The sequence below is a fragment of the Erinaceus europaeus genome, chromosome 3 (assembly GCF_950295315.1).
Source record: "Erinaceus europaeus chromosome 3, mEriEur2.1, whole genome shotgun sequence".
Classification (NCBI taxonomy): Eukaryota; Metazoa; Chordata; class Mammalia; order Eulipotyphla; family Erinaceidae; genus Erinaceus; species Erinaceus europaeus.
Genome location: NC_080164.1, coordinates 21,155,664 through 21,177,398, shown reverse-complemented (window position 1 = coordinate 21,177,398; position 21,735 = coordinate 21,155,664). Strand labels below are relative to the sequence as shown.

The 21,735-nt window shown below is 49.9% G+C and overlaps 1 protein-coding gene across 1 annotated transcript in view; it reads left to right on the top strand.

Annotated features, from left to right (window-relative positions):
- CAPN13 (calpain 13) overlaps positions 1-21,735 on the top strand; it is a 79,134-nt gene that overhangs the window by 13,761 nt on the left and 43,638 nt on the right. Inside the window, exon 3 of the mRNA XM_060186819.1 lies at positions 12,505-12,720. Within this exon, the coding sequence (XP_060042802.1) occupies positions 12,526-12,720 (195 nt within the window). The 5' untranslated portion in view covers positions 12,505-12,525. The remainder of the gene's footprint in view (positions 1-12,504; positions 12,721-21,735) is intronic.

Sequence of the window (21,735 nt, the reverse complement as noted above, 5' to 3'; positions counted from 1 at the left end):
ACACTGGGATTAGAGTCTGTGGCCTCCTGGGAGGGCTCAACACAGAGCGCAGGCCTGGCCAGAGGCTCTCGGATCTTCCTCCCTGCAACCAGAGAGGATCTGCAGAGATGCCTCTAGTCTCCCCAAAGAAGGAAAATGAACAGACATTTCTGGAAACTAGACCCAAGTGGATGGCAGCTGGGGAACCCCCAGGAAGTGAAGTGGGGTGAGGGGAGTGGCTGGGGTGGGTGGGGAGAGCTGGCTTGGAAACCCAGAGGGACCAGCTCCTGGGCTGAAGTTGCTGTTTAACCAGGGCGGAGCCTGAGCTGCTGCCCTTATAAGGATGTGCCCCCAGGAAGCCGCCAGGTGCCAGACTGTCCAGGGCATTTTCTCAAGACACCCCTCTCCTGCCTACTCCACTGCTTTCAGTATCCCAGGCCCGGCCTGCCTCCAGGCAGCCCCCCTGGAAGCCCACAAATACTCAGCAGCAGAAGTACCTGCCAGCAGACACACCTGCCAGCAGACAGGTAGGCTGAGTGGTGAGGGCCCAGGTGTGGCCAGAGCTAACAGGTGTGCTGGGGTGAACCAAGCACATGGGATGGGGGAGGGCTGAGCAGAGCAGTGAATTCCAGTGGTGGGTTTTGCCCTGTGCCTGGCTTATCTCTGGCCTCCAAAGAGCCTGGGGTATTCTCTGGAGGTGTGTGTGTGGGGGGGTGCCTGGTGCTGGAGACTCTGAGGCTTCACCCCAGGAGTTGAGTGCTCCTCTGCTGAGGCCAGGGGTTCAAGGCTATGCTCTGGTGACATGCAGGATGCAGAATGAGTCGAATCTAAGGGAACCTGAGCACCCAGTCACAGCTTTGCTTACTACATGGCGTGGTGTTTCTCCCTTCCCTTCCCTTCCCTTCCCTTCCCTTCCCTTCCCTTCCCTTCCCTTTCCTTTCCTTTCCTTTCCTTTCCTTTCCTTTCCTTTCCTTTCCTTTGTCTATTTCGTTTCTTCTATGAGAGAGAGAGAGAGACACAGAGAGAGAGACAGAGAGAGAGAGATCAGAACACCACTCTAGTATATGCAGCACCAGGGTATTAAGCATGCAAGTCCTACATGCCCCCACCTGAGCTATCTCCCAGGCGCCATGTGGTGGTTCTGACTCCATTGATGTCTAGTAAACATTTGTGGGGGAAGGATGGAGGGGACCCAGGTCTTGTCTTCTCTTTTCTGATGGTCTCACTTAATAATAACGTGAACACAGCTGAAAAATTTGGTTTGATCACTCAAGGCAGATCAGTCCTGCATCAGAGCCTCGGGCGTCCCCCCACCTCTGCAGCTGACCTGACACAGTATACCCCCCCTGCCCCCATTTTGGGGGAACAAGACCCATATTCATGAATTGTCCCTCCTGTACCAGTTGAAGCTCACTGGATTTGGGGGCTGGGGGTGTGGGGGTAGCTGGCTGCAGGAGCCTCGGCTACCAGCAGGTCAGATGACAGAATATAGCAATTTGCCAGGCCCACACCAGGTGAGCTCTCCTCACAGTGTGAACACTCAGGTCTCAGGCTGCAGGTGGGAAGGAGTGTCCCTGAGGGTGACTTACGGCAAGGACAGGTCTACAGTCAAATGGTCCCTGGGCTCATGAGTGACCCATTGGGGAGAATGCTCTGGAAGCACAGTGACCATCAGAGAAGTGTCCCAGAAGGCTGGCTCCAGAGTTGTGCTTAAAAGCATGAGGGCAGGTGTTTATTCCCCAGCATTCTCTCTCTCTCTCTCTCTCCCCCCCCTCCCTCTCATTAGTAAATAAGGAAATGCTTAGAAAAAGAAGGGGCTGGGGAGTCGGGCAGTGGTGCAGCAGGTTAAATGCACATGGTGCAAAGCACAAGGACCCGCATAAGGATCCCAGTTTGAGCCCCCGGCTCCGCACCTGCAGGGGAGTCGCTTCACAGGTGGTGAAGAAGATCTGCAGGTGTCTTTCTCTCCCCCTCTCTATCTTCCCCTCCTCTCTCCATTTCTCTCTGTCCTATCTAACAATGACGACATCAACAACAGCAATAATAACTACAACAATAATTTAAAAAGGGAGACAAAATGGAAAATAAATAAATATAAAAAAATTAATAAAATAAAATAAGAAAAAGAAGGGGCTGGTAGTAGTGTGTTTGGTTGAGTGCGCATGCTATATAGTGCTCAAGCCCCTGGTGCCTGCCTGGTGAAACAGGTCTGCATGTGTCTTTCTGTCTCTCTCCCTTTCTATCTCCATTTCACTTTTTCTCTTCTCTATCCAATAAATAAGTAAATAAAATAAAATAAATTAAAAAAATTTTAAAAAGAAAGAAATACACAGGCCAGGACCCACCCAGTGCAGGCTCACTCTGTCCAGTTTTGTGCTTGCTGCTATTCTTTGAGCTCCCTCAGGACTCACGCAAGGGTGGCTGCCACCTTCCCCCCACTCCCCTTCTCTGTTTCCCATCACTAAAACTGCTGAGGACAGCACTGTCTTCCCAGTAATGGCCTGAGGTGGGTGTGCTCAGTGTCTGGTGTATGGGAGCTAGTCAAGAGGATTTAGTGATGCCCTTGGGACTGGGCTCTCTTAAAAGGTTTGGGGTGAGGCTGAAGGGTTGAGTCCCTAAAGTGATGTAAGTCCTGACATGCGCAGGCCCAGGAGGTGAGCTCAGGGAGTGGGGGGAGAGCAGAAAAGGGTGGGCAGCACCCAGGAGCAAATGAAACTTCAGTGAAAGATCTTTTCTGGGTATGGTAAAAGGAATCAGTGCTTGCAAGTCTCAGAGAGCCACCCCCCTTCCTTCCACAAGCAGGCATTGAGGGTACTCAAGGGGACCAGTCCATCCAGGTCCCAAGGGAGACTAGGTGCCTGTGGACTGGAGCCTCTGAGGGACATGTCCCCTTTGAGACTCCTCGGCACCTCACCCCTGCTCATGTGTTACCAGCCTGCTGGCAGTCATCCAGCTCTCTGCAAACTCCAGTTCGCAGTTAGAGACTAAAGCCAAGAAGCTTCCAGAAGACTTTGCTGGGGATGTGGTGATGGGGTGTAGGGGGGGTTGTTTGGCTAGAGGGCTGTGGACTGGGCTGGCTCTGAGGACAGAGGACTGCAGGCCACCTCAGGCACACTCTGTTACCTCAAAGTCCTGCTCAGCAGCTGACAGAGTCATCTTCCTTCATCTGTCACTTCCCAGGTGGGCATAGAACCCCCACTTACTCCAGCCTGCACTGAGGGTCCTGGGCAGAAGTGTCTCTACCCTGTCTCAGACACCACTACTTCCTTATGCCTGTCCTCCCTGCTCCAGCCCTGCCAGCCCCCACAGGTGGCTCTGTTCTCTCTTCTGTCTCTCTGCTATCTCTGTCTATCTCAGGTGTCTCTCCTGGAGGCCTCACAAGCACTCTGGCCTGTTTGGATAATTTAAGCATGGGATTGTGCAAAAATGGAGGAGGCAGAGGGAACCTCCAGGCCCTCCTCATTGTCTCCCTCACCTCGCACGTTCACACAGTCCCACACCAGCACACTGCTTGCCACCCATCTTCACAAGGTCCTATGACACAGGAGCCTCTTCTTCAGGAAAGGCTCCCCCTCCCCTGGCTCATCCCACCCAACTCCACTTGGAGAAAAGGGGCTAGGCAGTGGTGCAGCAGGTAGAGCACACATGTTCCCATAGTAGAGAACCAGGTTCAAGCCCCTAGTCCCCACCTTTAAGGGAAAGCTTCATAAGAAGTGGAGCATTGCTGTAAGCCTCTCTCTCTCTCTCTCTCTCTCTCTCTCTCTCTGTGTTTATATCAGAAAATGATAGAGGGGGAGAGAGACAAGAGGGAGAGAGGAAGGGAAGGGAATGCATGGAAGAGAAGCAGGAACTTGCTTCCAGAAGTCTCAGCACAGGTAGGTGTGTAAGGGGGACACTGAGAGAGGCAGGACCAGCCCCCCCCCAAGGCTCTGGCCATCCCCTCTGTGCCCTCCCCAGACCCGAAGTGTCCAGAAGTGGCTGGGCACAGTGATGGCCAGAGGTAACCAGGTGGAGACCTGAGCCCAGTCCATCAATAGAGCTTAGGTAGATGGTGCCCCTAGGTATCGTTGTCCCTTTCTCTCCGGGTGACAGCAGCAGGAGCCTCTGTCACAGCATGAGGGCTCCCTCAGCAGGGACTCTCAGTCATGGCCTGCCAGCCTGTGGGGAACCCAAGGCTCTGCCTGGGGGACTTGGGGTGCTCCCCTGTGATGGGCCTCTGACCATGAAGGCAGCCTGGGAGTGCCTTTCTCCCCTGTTCCCCAACCCTTTCAGCCCTCCCCCTCCCTCCTCCAGTCCTTTGTGTCTCCTGTGTCTCTGGTCTAGGCTTCTCTGGCTGCCCATGGGTCTCCCTGGGCCTCTGCCATTGTCTCTGTCTCACCCACTTTCTCTCTCTCTGTCTCACTTCCCTAGCAACCTCTCTGAAGGGGAAACCATTTAATAGTACAATGGTTGTGAGAACATGAGGCCAACATCAGTACCCTCCCCTCAAATGATGCTCTAAGGTTGCAGTGCCAGATGCCTGTCAGCACCTTCCCAGCTCCCTACCTCCTGAGGAGGGGACCAAGGGTCTGAGCACTGCATCTCTTGACACTCAGGCTCTGAACTGAACACGACAGCCCACCCCCACCCCCTCCTGTGTCCTAAGTCCCCTGGGCTGCTGAGGAGGGAGCTTAAGTGAGCTATGCTGGAACTTCCTTTTCTCTTCACAGATGGGGAAAACCACAAATGCCCATGCCCAACATCCAGCATTGGTCAGATGTTATGTGGGGTTTCTGAGGCACAAGAGAACTCAGGAGAGGGTTCCTCTCGTCCTTGGAAAGGTCAACAGCCTGCTGGAACTTTCTAGAGCTGTTATAATTGGAGCATATGTATAGAAGAACTTTGGGAACTGAGAGGAGACCGTTTCATGTTGGGACAAGCTTCATCTTTGTGTGTGTGTCTGTATGTGTGTGTATGACTGTGTGTGTGACTCTATATGTTTGTGTGACTCTGTGTGTGACTCTGTATATGTTTGTGTGACTCTGTGTGTGTCTCTCTGTGTGTGACTATGTATGTATGTCTCTGTGATGCTCTCTCTGTGTGTGTGCACAGTGACCCTGAGTTTAACTCAAAGGAGGAACTGATTCAGAGAGTTCTGCCTCATTGTTGGAGGGTGGGGAAAAACTACTTTAGAGCCTACAGTCTCAGTTCCAGAAACTAGGAAAGTCACAGTCAAAACTCACTTAAAAGAGTAAGGTCAACCCCCTTCTTTTCCAATGAGAGACATGGGAAGAGTGATTTGACCACGACTCACAATTCTTAGGAGTGTGTGTCTGCTCATTATGTATCACGCACAGCACATTCTAAAGGCACATGTGATTAGACAGAGTCCTAACTACTCTGTTTTAATACAGTATTTTCAGATCAGTAGCACCCAGCAGCCTCCCTCAATCCCCTCCCCTCCCCCCAGCCCCAGCCTCTTCCCCTCTGTCCACCTCAGCTCATTCTCAATGCCCATAGGCTCTCTGCTGTTTTTGCTTTGTTTTCATTGTATTTCCTGAAACAGCACACCCAGGTGAGCTCATCCAGTGCTTATCTTCCCCCTTTCTGACTCATTTTCCTTCTCAGAACCTTCTCTAGCTCCTTCTGTTTTTCTGCAAGTAGCACAGGCTCATCATTTTCACAGCCATATAGTATTTCATTGTGTCTCTATATTACCTCTTCTCGGGTCTCTTGTCTCTCAGCTGGCCCTGGGCTGGGCTACCTTAGATCCCTCTGTAGCACCCACTGGTCTGGACTGTGGGTCACAGGGCAATTCTATTTTTGGTTCCTTAAAGAAATTCCTTGCTCTTTTGAGGATTCATAATTTTGGAGTGTGCGTGGGGGGGGGGGGGAAGGTGCAGGAACCCCTTTGTGCTGGGCAGAGCACTCCCTGCTCCCTCCTGGGCCTCCTGAAGTCTCTAGGTCTCTGAGCGCAAGGCTGGTCACCCTGTCTGTAGCCAGGGTGGGGCACCGTGTGGTGGGAGAGTTGGTCTTGCTCCTTGATCCTTGCTCCCTGCTCATGCCAGGTCTTTTTTTCTCCTGGCAGCCAGCCGCCCAGGCAGAGCTGTCCCTGGCAGGGACTCAGCAGTTTATTCTGAGCACTTTGGCTCTTGGCACCTCTTCCAGGCCAGGAAGCTTCAAGTTGGCTGGATCCGCAGCCCTGCCAGAAACTTCTTTCCTTATCCTCATCCCAGCCACCCCCCCCCCAAGTCGTTGCCAGGTTGGGGTGATCACCCCCCACCCAGTGCAGCAGTGGGACAGACGCTCTTGGGGGTTTGGGGGTGAGGGTGGGGGTGGCACAGAGACAGGGCTTAGTGAGCCAGCTGGATTCCTAGCCTGCAAAGCAGGTCTGGGCAGGACTCTCTTCCAAGCACTGGGGGTTCTATTCCATCTCAGGGTCCCAAATTGCACCCTTCTCAGACCTGTGTCCCCTCTAATCCTGGGTCCCCAGATATCCTGGTATCCACAGTCCTGGGTACCCCTCAAAGAGGTGCAGGGGCACCAAAGTCCTTCTCCTTTCTCCCTCTCCATCCCTCTTTCTCTCCCCTCTCTCCCATCCTTCATTTCTTCAGCTTCCATCTCTCCCTGGCCTCCATTGCTCAGTCTCTCCTTCACTCTCTTCCTTCCTCACCCCTCTTCCTCCTCCTCCTGCCCAATCTCCCTGACCATCCCCCACCGTTTTTCCTGGGGTTCAGTGCCTGCAGGATAAATTCAGTGCTCTGGTGGGGCCATTTTTTCCTTGTTTGTTTTTTTCTGTCTCTCGCTTTCTCTTTTCTTTCTTTCTTTCTTTCTTTCTTTCTCTCTCTCCTTAATAGAACATAGAGAGGGGAGATAGAGAGGGATAAAGACACAGAGAGAGCTGTGGTATTTGTTTCACCTCTCCTAAAGCTTCCCCCTGCAGGTGGGGAGTAGGGACTCAAACCTGGGACTTTGCACATGGTAACCTGTGCACTCAACCAGATGTGCCACAGCTGGCCTCTTCCTCTCTCTTGCTCTATCCCACCCCTTCTCCTCACTCCCTCTCCTTTCTCCCTTCTCATTCCCTACCCCACCACCTCTCCCTTGGGGTTTCTTTCATTCCTTCTCTCTCCCATCTCTCTCTTCCCCATCCCCCAAACCCTGAGGTGTTCTATACTGGGGAGCAGGGAGCTGAGAGTGGATGGCATGGGGGCTTGTCTTCCCTCCGGAGAGCAGTTAAGTGCCTGCTTTTCTCCACTCGGGTGACTAAATTATTCCCAACGTGTTAAGCAGTGTAATTAAACACAGCCCCAGTGAGCGCCTGCCCCCACCCCTGCTAGTCAGCAGAGAGCACCCAGGCCCCAGCCTTCAAGCTCTGTTAGCTTTAATTTGAGCCGTGGAATCGTGGAATCGTAATGGGCTTTGCTAGAACATGCTGTGGGAATATCTGGCCCGTAGCGCGGGCCAGCTCTGTTGTGTTGTGAGTGTGTGTTCAGGGAAGTCGGCCCTTGTCCTGGTCTGCTGCATCACACTGGATTTATTTCCATCTTTCCAGAAAACGTCAGGAAAGGCTGCAAGCCCAGGCAGCTCCCCACTTCCTGGCTTGTTGGCAGAATGGCCCTTTGTGGGGTTCATCCTGGAAGCTGGAGCTCCAGGGTCAGCCCTGTGTCCACCCTCTGGTCCTGTCAGACTCTGGCTGGGGCTATGGATCAAAGCTGAAGGGGTTCCCCCTCCCAGGGTCCTCCTGTATCTTCTATCCTGACACCCCTATCCTCAGCCAGCAAGTGACCCTGAACAGTGCTCCTGCCTCCCTCATGCTGTGGTCACTCACACCCTTAGTGCCGGACTCTATCCCTGGGCCATCATATCACTTAAAAATTATTTTGTGGACAATATAAATATTTCCTGGTAATGATCAATAGTGAGTGGACACCCATTCTCCATGGAGTTGATTGTAGCCACAAAGGCTCATGAGAAGTTGAAAATGTTTACTCCCGGGCCACCATGTGGCCTAAGCCAAGCTTTCTGAGGTTCTCTTCACAAGTAAGCACACTGAAGATAAGAGTGTTGTCCACACCACTGATGACTTTCAGGCTTGTTCCTTCCACTGTGGACATGTATCTGATCATCAGCTTGTCTTAGAGCATACACTTTATTATTTTTTAATACTTTATTATTTATTTTTTGGATAGAGAAACTGAGAGGGAAGAGAAGAAAGGAAAGAGAGAGGGAGAAGGAGAGAGAGAGAGAACTGCAGACCTGCCTCACCACTCATGAAGCTTCCCCCTGTAGGTGGCAGCCTGGGGTTTGAACCTGAGTCCAAAGCATGGTAATGAGTGTGCTCAAGCAGATGTGTCACAGCCTGACCCCAAACTTATACTTGAAAGCTTTAGTGAATGGTAAATGGTCTTTGCTGTGTTTATTTTGTCATCACCGTGTTTGAGATCTAGATGGAGAGAATATCAATACTTAGAAATTATTTCTTTTTCTTCTTCCTTATAAATGGCCTTGTGATTACCATGTCATGGATACATCATTGTTGATATCTTTGATGACTTCTCTGTGATTGATCCCACAATGTAGATTTGGGAAGGCAAGCATACAGATATTTTCAAGGATTTATTTGTTTATTGTTAGAGGGAGAGACAGGGAACAAGAGAATTGCTCAGCTCTGGCATGAGGCAGTGCTGGGGGTTGAACTGTGGCCTCTGGTGCCTCGGGCATGCAAGTTGGTGTTCTAACAGGCCCAACCCATTAAAGACTGTGATGCCTGTGGGGTTATTACCCAGTGCACAGATGTGGCAAATAACATTCCAACCAGCATTACAATTATAACACATTTAATATCTATCTACTTTCTCAGAGCCTCACCAGTACTGAGTTTTATCATACAAATAATTGCTTCTGTGATGGTGAAGGTGGTGTATGAAGTTCCCTTCTTTGGTTTTTGTCCATAATTTGAACTCTGAGAGACTTCTGTTGTTCACATGTGTTCCTTCCTCTCTCTTTCTTTTTCCTCCAGGGTTATTGCTAGGGCTCAGTACTGGCACTACAAATCCACCACTCCTGGAGGCCATTTTTTCTTTTTCTTTCTTTCTTTCTTTCTTTCTTTCTTTCTTTCTTTCTTTCTTTCTTTCTTTTCCCCTATTTTATTTGATAGGACAGAGAGAAATTGAAAGGGGAAGGGAGGTAGAGGGGGAGAGAGAAAGAGAGACACCTTCACTGTTTGTGAAGCAGGTCTGCTGCAGATAGGAAGTGAGGGCTCAGACCTGGGGCTTGAACCCATATCTTTGTGCATAGTACTTGCACATAGTACTATTATGTGCACTTAACTGGGTGTGTCACTGCCTGGCCCTCATTCACGTGTATTTTTCGTGGCCCACTGGTTCACTTCCTGTGGGTTTCCCTCCTGTCATGTCCACTACCTCTACCCCAGAATGTGTTCTGTCACTCATAATGAACAAGTTCCTTCCGCTTTGGGCTTCTTGGATCTTGTACAACCCCCCCCCTTTTATGTTTTTTTTTTTTATTTTTATTGAGAATATGTTGGCTGACAAGATTGCTGTCTCTAGGGTACTACCTAAGGGGCCAGGCAAAGCTCAGGCTTCAAAATGGAGTGAAGCTGGAGTTCAAGAAGCAGCAAGAGGAAGGTGGGCTATGAGCTCAGAGGCTCTGTGAGACCTGGGTTGTTCTGAAGGCTGGGGCTAGCCATCACCAGTAGTGCCTCAGTTTGACTTTCTCTCAGAACATTTCCCTTCCTTCCTTCCTTCCTTCCTTCCTTCCTCCCTTCCTCCCTTCCTTCCTTCTTCCCTCCTCCCTTCCTCTTTCTTTCTTTCTTTCCTTTTTTCTTTCTTTCTTTCTTTCATCCCTCCCTTTCTTCCTTTTGAGACAGAAAGAAGTTGAGAGGGGAGGAAGAGAAAGAGAAGAAGAGAGAGAGAGACACCTACAACACTGTCTCACTGTTTGTGAAGCGTCCCCCTCCAGGTGGGGACCTGGGGCTTGAACCCAGCATAAACTCTATAATCCGTATGCTTAACTGAATGCACCACTGCCCAACCCCTCTCCTAGTGAACATTTCTAGATTCCCAGCTTCCCAGGAAGCGCTCTTCAGCTTCCTTGTGTGTAACAGCCAGGACTCTGTTTGCATCCTGGTCTTTGCACAAGCCAGGAACAGAAGCCACTCAGCAAGCCTGACAGAGACACGGGAGAGCTGAGGGTCGGCTTCAGTGCACGGACTCTGAGATATTCCAGGAGCACACACCACAGACACCTGGTATGTGGATGGATATCTTCTTGTCAACACCTGACTTTCATCACATCATGGTGAGAGAATGGTCTGTTTTGGTGCCCATATGACAGGCATTTGAGGTCTGTGTTGCCTGCCTTGGTTAGATGTGGTGCATTTGTCTACAGAAATTGACTGAGGCAATCGATATAGCTTTTCAAATCTCTTGTGCTTTCACTGATCTGGAATGATTTGAATTATTTGTTGCTGAAATATGGGGTCTTTCTACTGCTCGTGGCTTAGAAAAGTAACTGACCCTGGTATAAGGGTCTTGGTGTGTGAGGTCAGGCCCCAGCTAACCCTCAGGGTTGGCATCTTTCATTCCTGAGAGGTACAGAAGCAGAGACCAGACTTGAAACCATCTTCCCACTTACCATGCTGCACCCTCCCACTCCACTCCCTTCCTTCCCCAGACTCAGTGCATCCTTGAACCCTTATGGTTTTGCAGCCCCCAGCTTGCTCCCTCCTCACCCCCATGTAGTTTCTAACTGCTACCAGGACACCACCTTATACCCAGATCTGTTCACAAGCCAGCTCTTCCAAGGCCCTGCAGTGCCCTGGGTATAAACCAGCCCTCAGCTAGCTTTCCAACTTCTCCTCACTCTTGATCCTCAGCCTCCCCATCCCCAGCCCCTGCCCTCTAAGCCCCTCCCATCCTCCTAACACCCAAAGCCTTCCAGTCCAGTTGTTACTGCCTTTGGTCTTTGGAAACTGAAGGGACTTGGGGGTGGGGGAGCAGTTCAGCCAGAGTCTTCCTTCAAGGCCATTTTGGTTCCAAGGTCCTGCCTGGCATGGGGAAGCTCCCAGAAACCCAAGGCGCCTGACAGTTTGGTTTTATTGCCCACAGGTGCCAGGGTCAGCCTTGGACTGCTCAGGCAGCTGCTTCAAAGGGGGGTTTTGTGATCAGTGCTACGCCTAGTCCTACCTGAGGACCACCAGAACCTCCCCGCTAACTGAAGCCCAAGGGGTGTGTGTGGGACTCTCTCTCTCGTGTCTGACTGGAGGATCTGATTCCACAGGACCTGGAGAGAGACACCCCCTTCCCTCTCTGCATGGCCCACATCTCTGACCCTTGGTCCACTTCTTTGCCCATCCTGCGCTTTAGCTTCTGCTCTTCAGCTGTAAATTCACCATCAAGAGGGGCTGGGAGGAAGCTCACCTGGTAGAGCAGACACCTTACTGTGCATGAGGCTCTGGGTTTGTTACCCAGCACCCCCTGGGGCACTATGGATGGCACCGAAGGAGTGTCCATGGATGGTGGAGCCAAGCTGTGGTGTCTCCCCTCTCTTCTCTTTTTCTGCTTGTTTCTCCTTTCATTCTCTTCTTTCCCATTCTATTTTTCCCTCTCTCTCCCACCCCCTCTCGTCTCTCTCTGCCCCTTCTCTCTCTAAGTATATAGAATTAAAGCCTGCACCAGGGAGGCCACTTGGCGACAACATGTGCATGAGGCCCTTGGTTCACTTCCACCCACATACCTCGTAAAATAAGCGTGGACCTAGAGCCCCAGTGCCCACCCAACCTTTGAGCCCAATAAGAGCAGAAGCCTGATCCAGCTTGCTTTCTTGCTCTCCAGCCACAACCTTCCTATGTGGCCATGGAGGCACCCCCCCCCCCAATACCTGTGAGCAGTAAGCCTGCCTCTCCCAGTTTCCCAGTGGACAGTAAAGAAGGCATCTTGGACTCTTAGCAACACAGCTGCATCCTTGACTCCAGAGAAAAGGATGGATGTTGGGGGCCAGGAGAGGCCCCAGATATTTCTAGCTAGTGGCCTCGTTATCGAGAGTCCAGAGCACAAGGTCCCCACCTGTGGGCAGCTCACAGTTCCTCCTGTCACCTCTCACAGGACTTTGTCCATTCTTCTTTAGACAGTTTCTCTTGGCTGATAGCAGCTGCAGAGCCTTCTAATAGCCTGATAGTGAGCACCCAACCAGGATAAAGATCAGGTATGTTTGTCCTTGGGCTGCCAGCTTTCGGCCCAGTGCCAGGCACTGGGTAGCACCTAGCATGTGTCCATTAAGGTACCCACACCCCCTGGGTCTTATGTGCACACAAGTGTGTCCCGAGGAGCTGTCTGCTGGGCTGGCAGAGTGAGGATGCTGAATTCCAGCCTGGGCTTGCTGTGTCACTGGGGCAGCACTGATCTTGGACCTGGTCCCCCCACTGTCCAGGGGGCTATCAGAGTGCCCTGAGGGGCCTCACCCCTGCTGGTGCAGCCCAGAACTTGATGTCTCCTCCCTGAAGCTCTCCCTTCTTCTCCCCAGGAAAGGGTGGTCTAAGGCACCATGACATACCATGAGTCTCAGTCCCAGACCACTATCATCAAGTTCAAGGGCCAGGACTTCCAATTCTTGCGGGACCGCTGCCTGCGGCGAGGTCAGCTGTTTGAGGATGACACGTTTCCCCCCACCACTGCCTCCATCGGGACTTCTGTGCTTCAGGGTAAGAGCCTCTCCAACCTGGAATGGAAGCGACCAAAGGTGAGTGCCTCCCCTTGACCCTCCCTGGCCCTCCCAACTGCCTGGCTTGGTGCCTCCCACCTTATGAAAGTGGGGGAGCCTGTGTCCTGGCATCTGAGGGCAGCTCTAACCTGAATGGAAGAAAGGGGTATTCATCAATAGTGCTGGGTTCCCTGGGTCTTAGTCATTGCTCACCTGGACTGCCTGTCTCTGTGTTCCCATCTGAGAGTTGGGCAGTTGTGGACATGCAGATTGGAGAGGCTGCCCCCTAGCGCCTCATCCCTCCTTACATCCAAGTTGCCTGACCTTCTGCATTCCTTTTTGCATCTTAGACATCAGCTTTGACATTGGAGAAATGGAAGGTGCCTTGTAACATGTGCACTCAACCAAGTTAGTTTTTATTTTATTTACTTATTTTGGATAAAGACAGAAATTAAAAGGGAAGGGGGAGATTGAGGGAGAGACACCTGCAGCACTAACTCACCACTTGGGAAGCTTCCCCTCCCCTGCAGGTGGGGATTGGGGGGAGCTTGAACTTGGGTCCTTGTGCATGGCAACATGTACACTCAACCAGGTGCACCACCGCGTGGCCCGTTGAAGATGTGTTTGAGATTATTATATCAGCCCCCTTGAAATTCCTTTCTTTTCAGTCTTTATTTGTTTATTACTATTTTTTTGATAAGGCAGAGGGAAATTAAAAGGGATGGGGAGATAGAGAGGAAAAGAGACACGGAGAGAACTGTAGTATTGTTCTACTGCTCATGTACCTTCCCTTCCCCTGCAGGGGGGAACCTGGGGCTTCAACTATGGTCCCTGACACTGGGATGTACGCACTCAGACCAGGTGCACCACTACTTGGCTCCCTCTGTTGATAGTCTCAATCAAGGTGGCTGGCAGCCAGAAACCTATCCCTTTCTATTGCTCGTGCCTTAAGCCAAAGACTAGGGGGCTGAGAGGCTTTTTCTGTATTAGCTTTCTGAGCTGCTTTATTTCATCAGCCTGGCAAAAGGCTGCACTGATACATTCACTCCAGAGCATGAGAGGCAAGACTTAACACTGCTTGGCTCCTCCACTGGCCCGGTGGCCACTTACTCCCTTGGAAGCAACATCAGTGCTATTGTTGATTTCTGGAAGAGCCCAGGCTGGGGCTGGGGGGAAGGAGTGGGGTTCCTCAGGGCCACTGTAGGTGCAAGTGGCCCAGGACAGAAGGGCATTTTCAGGGCCCCATGCCCACAGCTCTTGCTCCTGCTTCCAAAAGTGGTGGAATCAGAGCAAGTGTTGCTGGTTGTCCTCCAGAAAATGACTCCAAACAGCTGACAGAAACGGTATCTATTGGCTTAGAAGCCGCTGGCACTAGGAGCTTGTCTGTGGCCTAGTGGACTGCAGAGGGAGCTTTTGCACAGAGCAGGTATCTGCTTTTGTACCACAAGGAGACAGGGAGGTATCCCAGTCTGTACATATGTAGAAGTTTTCTCAGAAAGTCATGCATATTTTAAATTTTTTTAGAAGTTTTCTTGGAAAGTCATGCATATTCTTTAATTTTCTTTTTAAAAATATTTATTTATTTTTTAGAGACAGAAAGAAATCAAGAAGGGGGCCAGGTGGTGGCGCACCTGGTTAAGCATTCACATTACAGTGCACAAGGACCCAGGTTCAAGCCCCTGGTCCCCACCTGAAAGGGAAAGGCTTCACGAGTGGTGAAGCAGGGCTGTAGTTTTCTCTCTGTCTCTCTCCCCTCTTCTCTCAATTTCTCTCTGTCTATATCCAATAATAAATAAATAAATTACATATATATATATATATATATATATATATATATATATATATATATCAAAAGGAAAGGGAGAAATACAGAAGAGAGAGACAGGGGCTATGTTGTGGTGTACCTGGTTGAGCACACATGTTACATTGTGCAAGGACCCAGGTTTGAGCCCCTGGTCCCCACCTGCAGGGGGAAAGTTTTGTGAGTGATGAAGCTGTGCTGCAGGTGTCTCTCTGTTTCTTTTCCTCTTTACCTCCACCTTTCCTCTTGATTTCTGAATGTCTTTAGATCCAATAAATAAATAAAGATAATAAAAAAAACTGAAAAGAGAGAGAGGGAGAGAGAGAGAAGAAGAAGTGAGACAGAGAGACATCAGCAGCCCTGCTTTACCATTTGCAAAATTTTTCCCTTGCAGGTGGGGGCCAGGGGCTAGAACTAGGGTCCTTGGGCATTGTAACATGTCCCATTCAACCAAGCGCACCACCACCTGGCACCAAGGTCATGGAGGGCTCCACCACACAGCCTACACTGCCCAGCTCTGCAAAGCCTGGGGGATCATCTACATCCTACTCAGTCACAGCTCTGGCTGGGTCCCATCACAGGCCAAAGAATGTCAAGGGTGGGGTTGAGGGTGGGGGGCTGCTCCCAGGGAGGGACTATCACACCCTCCAAACCAGAAGCTCAAGGTCAATTTTTGCATTCTTTTTTAACCCTTGAGTGTTCAGCCTAGTTTACTGGCGATAAGAAAGGGTGTGAAGTTAAACAGCAGTTTTGATTATTTGATTACACGGTCTAGGAGCTGTTGATTATATTATAACAAGAGTTAGTGAGCATTGTTTACACACAGAGGGCTCTACAGACCCTCCCCATAAAGCCAGGCTGGGGCTTTCAGAAGAGGTGCTGACTCATGCTAACTGGGCAGATTCCCGGAAGGGGAGGGTCACTGGGGATCAAGTGGTGCTTGGGGTGCTGCTTAAAACCTAAAAGGTGCTTCAACCTTCTGAGGCCAGAGTGCCAATCAGAGGGAGTACGACCCCGATGTCTGCCTCTCTTTTTCTGGCTCCACCTCCTATGAAGACTTGAGTCTGAAGACTCTGAAGTGTGGCAGGGTGATTTATTTTTTTCCCTTTGGTATTTTCAGAAGCGAGATTCTTTTAGTATCTTTTTTTTTTCCCTTTCTTTCTTTCCTCTCCCCACCAGGATTGAGCAGTAGATGTGAGGCCACATTTAGAGCGTTGAAGAATTTATAACATTTCTATTTAGAAAGGGTTGAGAGTTTCTTATTATTTGATTCCAACGACATCTCAATGTGTGATGTCTTCTGGGGGCAAGAAGAAACAGACAAGAGAAGCAAAGTAACTTCTATGGAATCGTGCCAGGAATCCCAAACCAAGGCAGGCAGGGGCCAGATGAATTTTATCTCCATTTCTTTTCTCTTCTAGATTCTTTCTTAGACTCAACCGGGGGTTGTGTCCATTCCAGCTTTTCTTTTAAGAAGTGCTGTTTGTGATGAGCCATGTAAGGGAACATGACAGGTCCACACTTCTTAAAAGAAAAGCTGGATTCCTGGCACGATTCCATAGAAGTTACTTTGCGTCTCTTTGTCTGTTTCTTCTTGCCCCCAGAAGACATCACACATTGAGTTCTTTCCTGTGACTCATTGTATCCCCAGTCTCCCACCTCTCCTCCCCCCAGGCACTTCTCGTTTCTCATTTCACCTGCCTCTTTCTCCCTTTGCTTTCCCTTTAAAACCTGATTTAATCCACTTTCCTCCATGCTAGAACTTTGTTTTCTGTGGAAGCCCTCTCTTTCACAGCCTGCATTTTGTTTTCCAGTTTCTCTTTAAGGAGTAGCCAGCTAACCCCTCCCCCACCCCTGGGGCAGATCAGGTTCTAAGCATCTGGGGAGGGGACCCAGCTTGTTGCCAGGCTCCATGCTTCCTGCAGCTCTGTCTGGGGCAGGAGATGTGAGGGCCTTACTCACACTCACACCCACACCCACACTCACACTCACACCCACACTCACACATGTGGTGCTTGTGCTGTGGAATCTGTCCCTGAACTCTGCTTAGCTTGGCTTCCTTTTGGAATTTTTATTTCTTGGACATTGATAATGATGCATCCCCTTTTGGAAGAACCACATGTGTTAGGTATTAAACGGAGTACTTTACATACAATGTCCCATTTCTCCTCTCCCTCCTCCTTTAATATCATTTCATTGAAGGGTTAATGGATTACGATACAGTTGCTGATGCATGGGTACAATTTCTCATCTCCCCAGAATAGAAGAAAAACACTCTGCAAAACACTCTCCCCCACCCCCCCCCAGCCTAGGTTTTCCCCACCATCCTGTACCACAACCCCAGTGCCTCCCCCAGTTCCCCCCTTCTCTCCCAGAGTCCTTTACTTCGGTGCACTATACCACACCCAGTCCAAGTTTCAGGTCAGGGTTTCCCTTCTGTCCTTGCTTCTTCAGCCCCTCCTGTGAGTGAGCTAGAGGTCACTGAGGCAGAACCATCATCATCACTTCACTTGGGAGGTCAGTTCAGTCCACTGAAAGTCTCTGCAGGGCTCAGTCCCATCTGTCCTGCACAATAGCCACCAGTCTCATGTGACCAGGGATTTAAGTCTTAATTTGATCTGATTTAGATGAACTTGAAGCAGACAGTGATTTGCTCCCACTGTGGGAAGCACTGAGTCACAGGTGATGGTTTTCACAGCAGTTACCACTGAGTGCCGGGTTGAAGGATAGAGTGTTCATCTTTGTCCCCACTTGCGGGTGACAAGCATCTCACTGTCCCACTGAAGAGTGGGCTCTAGGTCCCCAAGCATGTGAATGGGCAGCCAGCTCTCCATGCCCAGTCCCGCTGTGGGCTGTGGCCCAGCTGCTCATGGTGAACTCTGCCCAACTCAGCAGCCAAGCTTCTCTCCCAGGTGGCCGGAACAGAGCTTCTGGAAAGATAACATTCTAGAAGTGACTTACCCTAAGGCCAAAGTGAGTTCCTCAGAAAAAGACAGGGCTCATAAAGTGAAGACAGGAGTATAGGTCAGGAGAGCAGCAGGCCATATGACACAGGTGACAGGTGGCCAGAGAACTTTGACACCAACAAAGTCACACTCACTGGCAAAACAAAAGAGGGAGTGATGGACTTCCTGGACTCAGGCCTGAGTCTGGAGGCTAAAACGCTGGCTCAGAGCCCCTCAGCCCAGAGCAGGATGGAAAAGTCAGAGCTGGAGAGAGAGCTCAGCACATTAGAGCACAGAACTTGAAAGTCTGAGGCTCCATGTTCAATCCCCAACATTGCTACAGGCTGTGGTCTCTCTCCTGTAAGAATAAGCCAGTCTTTAAAAATGCAGGAGTCACTGTCTAAATTGTGTGTGGAGGGGGGAGGTGCAAGCAGTGGTATACCTGTGTGTGTGCACATGTTACTATGCATATGGATCTGGGTTCAAGCCCCCCTGTCCCTACCTGCAAGGTGGAAGCTTCATGAGTGGTGAAACAGTGCTGCAGGTCTCTCTCTCTCTCTCTCCCTCTAGCTGCACCTCCCCTCTCAATTTCTCTCTGCCTTATAATAAAAATAGAAAGATAAGAAAAGGAAAAAATGGCCACTGGGAGTGGTGAATTTATTATGCAGGCGATATCCCTGATGACAATAAAATAATAATAATAATAATATAATAGTAGTAAAGGGAAGAGTATGACATTGAAGGAAACATCTCCAGAGAGGGTGCTTTTGAAGACTCCAGGGGAGCTTCTGTCACACCTGACAAATAGAGCTTGGCCCACACTGTAGTGTGGGCAGGGGGGTGGGGAGATGGGTCGGGGGAGGGGGAGGTCACATGCAGAACTAAATTACTAAGTCCACTTAGCTGGGCTGATGCTAATAGCTCCTGTCTTGGCCATGGCTCTGCAAAGAGACCAGTAGAACATATGTGCATGCATCGCTTATATACACATAGATACACATACATGCACACACATACATAGACACCTGTACATGTATGTTGCTATTCACATGCCCATGCCTACACACAAAGACACATATATAAAAGGGGGAAAGAGCTGGCATTTTGTCACTGTTGGCATGTTTTCTATGATTGGTTTATGTGATTCTGAGGCTGAAAAGACCCATGAGCTGCTGACCCATGAAAACACATGGTACAGGGGTGAGGTTCCAGGTCCAAGCTCTGAAGAAGGGGTCCCTGCCTGGCAGCCAGAGAGAGAAGTGCTCCCTGTGTCCCCCCACACCCAAGGAGGAGTGGGTGCTCTGTATACACTGCAGGTGGTCCTCTGCGCTCAGGGCCCAGGGACTGGAGTCCCTATGTGAAAACGTTCCTGCAGGCACCCGCCCAGAAGTCATGCAAGGTCAGACCTGAGCTCCTCAAGTGGGCACAGAAGGCTCACTGTTGCAGCTTACTTCTTCACCAGTGGATGTTCCAGAAGCTTCCCAGGGACAGTCCTCTCAGAAGCTCCTTCCTTCAGGGAAGGTCCTGGGCATGAGCTAGACCCCAGGGAGGTAGGCAGTCTGATTCATAGCCTATGCCCAGTGGTGCCCTCGCCTGGTGGGTCTCAGAATTGCCTGGGTTGTGTAGTTGAAACTCCACCATCTTGAGAGGTAGGACCCAGAAGCCTCTGGTCTCCAAGCTCCCCACAGATTATGAGTCACCCCAGCTGGACAGTGTCTACCCAGTCACAGGAGACCTGCTCAGAGCCACAACCTCCCCAGCACCTTCACTACTTCTTTTGTGACCCTTGTCCTGGGAACTCGGCCCCACCAGCTGCAAGGTTTCAGGGTGGAAGATGTGTCAACCTCTCTTTGCTCTTTTTGGATGATCCAATCATCCCCCAAAGTGGGGGTGGGGTGGGCAGGAAGGAACAGACAGCTTAGAGGACAAGCTATGAAAATGACAGCTCTCTGCCCAACTTTGCTACAAGAAGACTCAACTCCATACAGTGGATAGCTAATGTGCTTTGAGGCTTGAAATAATTTCTGTTTCTATTTGACGTTTTATTTATTCTAGTGAGAGACACAGAGAGACCAGAACACTGTTCAACTCTGGCTTATGGTGGTTCTGGGAATTGAACCTAGGGTCTTAGAGCCTTAGGCATGAAAGTCTTTTTTTCAGAACCATTATGTTATCTCCCCAGTCCCACACTATGGTTTTTATCACACTAAAAAAAGAAGAAAAAAAATCCTGCTCCCAATTAGCTAAACATCTCTTTTTACCTTTGGTTTGGATAAATTAGAGAAAACTTCAATCTTATCAAATTCCTTCCTGGCATCTGTTAAGAGCATCTAAATTGTTGTTTCTCCTTTGGTGCAAGTGTGTGGTAAGATGTTCTGATGGAAAATGATTCTGGATCCCCCACATTTGGGGGGAAGCCCTCCATGGTATAGGAGGGTAATCTTTCAATTTGTTGTTGGCAAACCTTCCGGGTGTTCTGTATCAGTGTATTTCTCTCTCTCTCTCTCTCTCTCTCTCTCTCTCTGTGTGTGTGTGTGTGTGTGTGTGTGTGTGTGTGTGTGTGTGTGTGTGTGTTCTCTTAGGTTGGATATCCAGGCTATGGATATCCAGGTGTCTTCTTAAAATAAGTGGAATTAAAAAAAAAAAAGCACTGATGACACAGGAAATTTTAACCCCCTGAAAGCTCGAGAGAACTCAGTAGGAAAATGGCCTGTACCTAGAAGCCTTCATGGAGATGTTGGGGAACTCTTCCTGGATCACTTGAGAATAATAAACCAAGGCTATTGATTTTTCAGGTTATTTAATACCATGAATCATTTGGGGTCATGTTAATTTTCCTCAGGAAAAGATAACTGTTTTTAAAATTGATTAGGACAGGACTCTCCATCATGTTTTCATATCACTTGAGCCCATTCATCTGCTCATTCCATGTGAGTTTCTCAGTCGCATTGTCTTCCCCGAATAGTCTGACTTACTCACTTTATTGATGGTGCTGCATTTCTGTTTTATAATTCGCTAATTGTTCTCTTTATCCCTGCCTTCCTCCCTACTGGGGAGGCAATGCTCGCCTTTCTCTCTCCAGCGTCTGAGTGGGCTGCTTAATGAATGCTTGTGCTCCGACTTGTTTAATAATGAAAGCATCCAAGGCTCTGGTCTGTCTGTGAGTGTGGTGTCTAGAAACTCGCCAGCACTGCAGGAGAAGGGGCTCGATACTTATTGAAGATGCCTCAGGACTCTGCACCAAGCATGCCCAGCTCCTTTTGTTGTCTGTGAAATGGGAGGTGGGTGGGGGAGACCCGTGGGTCAGGCCCCTGGTCCTCAACCTCAACAAGAGTTTGGTGGGTGGGCATGGCCATTGCAAGACATGGCTCAGGGTCACAGGGCAAGTATCTGCCTGTCTGCACTCATTTATTGTCGGCCAGGAGCACCACCATGCGAGAGAGCTAGAGCTAAGATGGGTCTGAGGGAAGAGAGCCACACAGTGAAGGTCCAGGGAGCTAGCATGCAAGAGGTCCCAGGTTCAAGCCCTGCCACCATCAATAGCCCTTTAAAAAGTTCAGGGACTTGGAGATGACTCGCTCAGTGGAGTGCATACCTTATAGTACATGAGGCCTTGGGTTTAATTCCCAGCACCACATGGAAGCACCACAGATGGCCAGATGGTGGAGTGATGTTGTGGTGTCTCTCTGCTGGGGCTCCTGTGGGGTGGCTCCAGCCAGGAGTTAAGCTTGCCGAGGCTCCCTCACCAGTTCTAGTGACTGCGTGAAAGAAAGAGGACTCAGGGAGTATCTTGGTACAAACACTCCATTTATTTGAGGGTGGGCTTGGGTATATATAGAAAGTTAAACAGGGAGTCGGGCTGTAGCGCAGCGGGTTAAGCACAGGTGGCGCAAAGCACAAGGACCGGCATAAGGATCCCGGTTTGAACCCCGGCTCCCCACCTGCAGGGGAGTCGCTTCACAAGTGGTGAAACAGGTCTGCAGGTGTCTATCTTTCTTTCCTCCTCTCTGTCTTCCCCTCCCTCTCTCCATTTCTCTCTGTCCTATCCAACAACGACAACAGCAATAATAACTATAACAATAAAACAACAAGGGCAACAAAAGGGAATAAATAAATAAAATAAATATTTAAAAAAAAAGAAAGTTAAACAAAGAACAATTTTCAAATACGTCAGAAATTACAGGTTTCTTAAAGGTCAGCTTGCCCCTATGGTAGGGGGCTGGTATGACAAGAATTGATGAGATATATAAAGGTCAAGATAATTATTTTCCATGGTGCAAGCAGGTTAATTATCTAAAGGCATCTGAG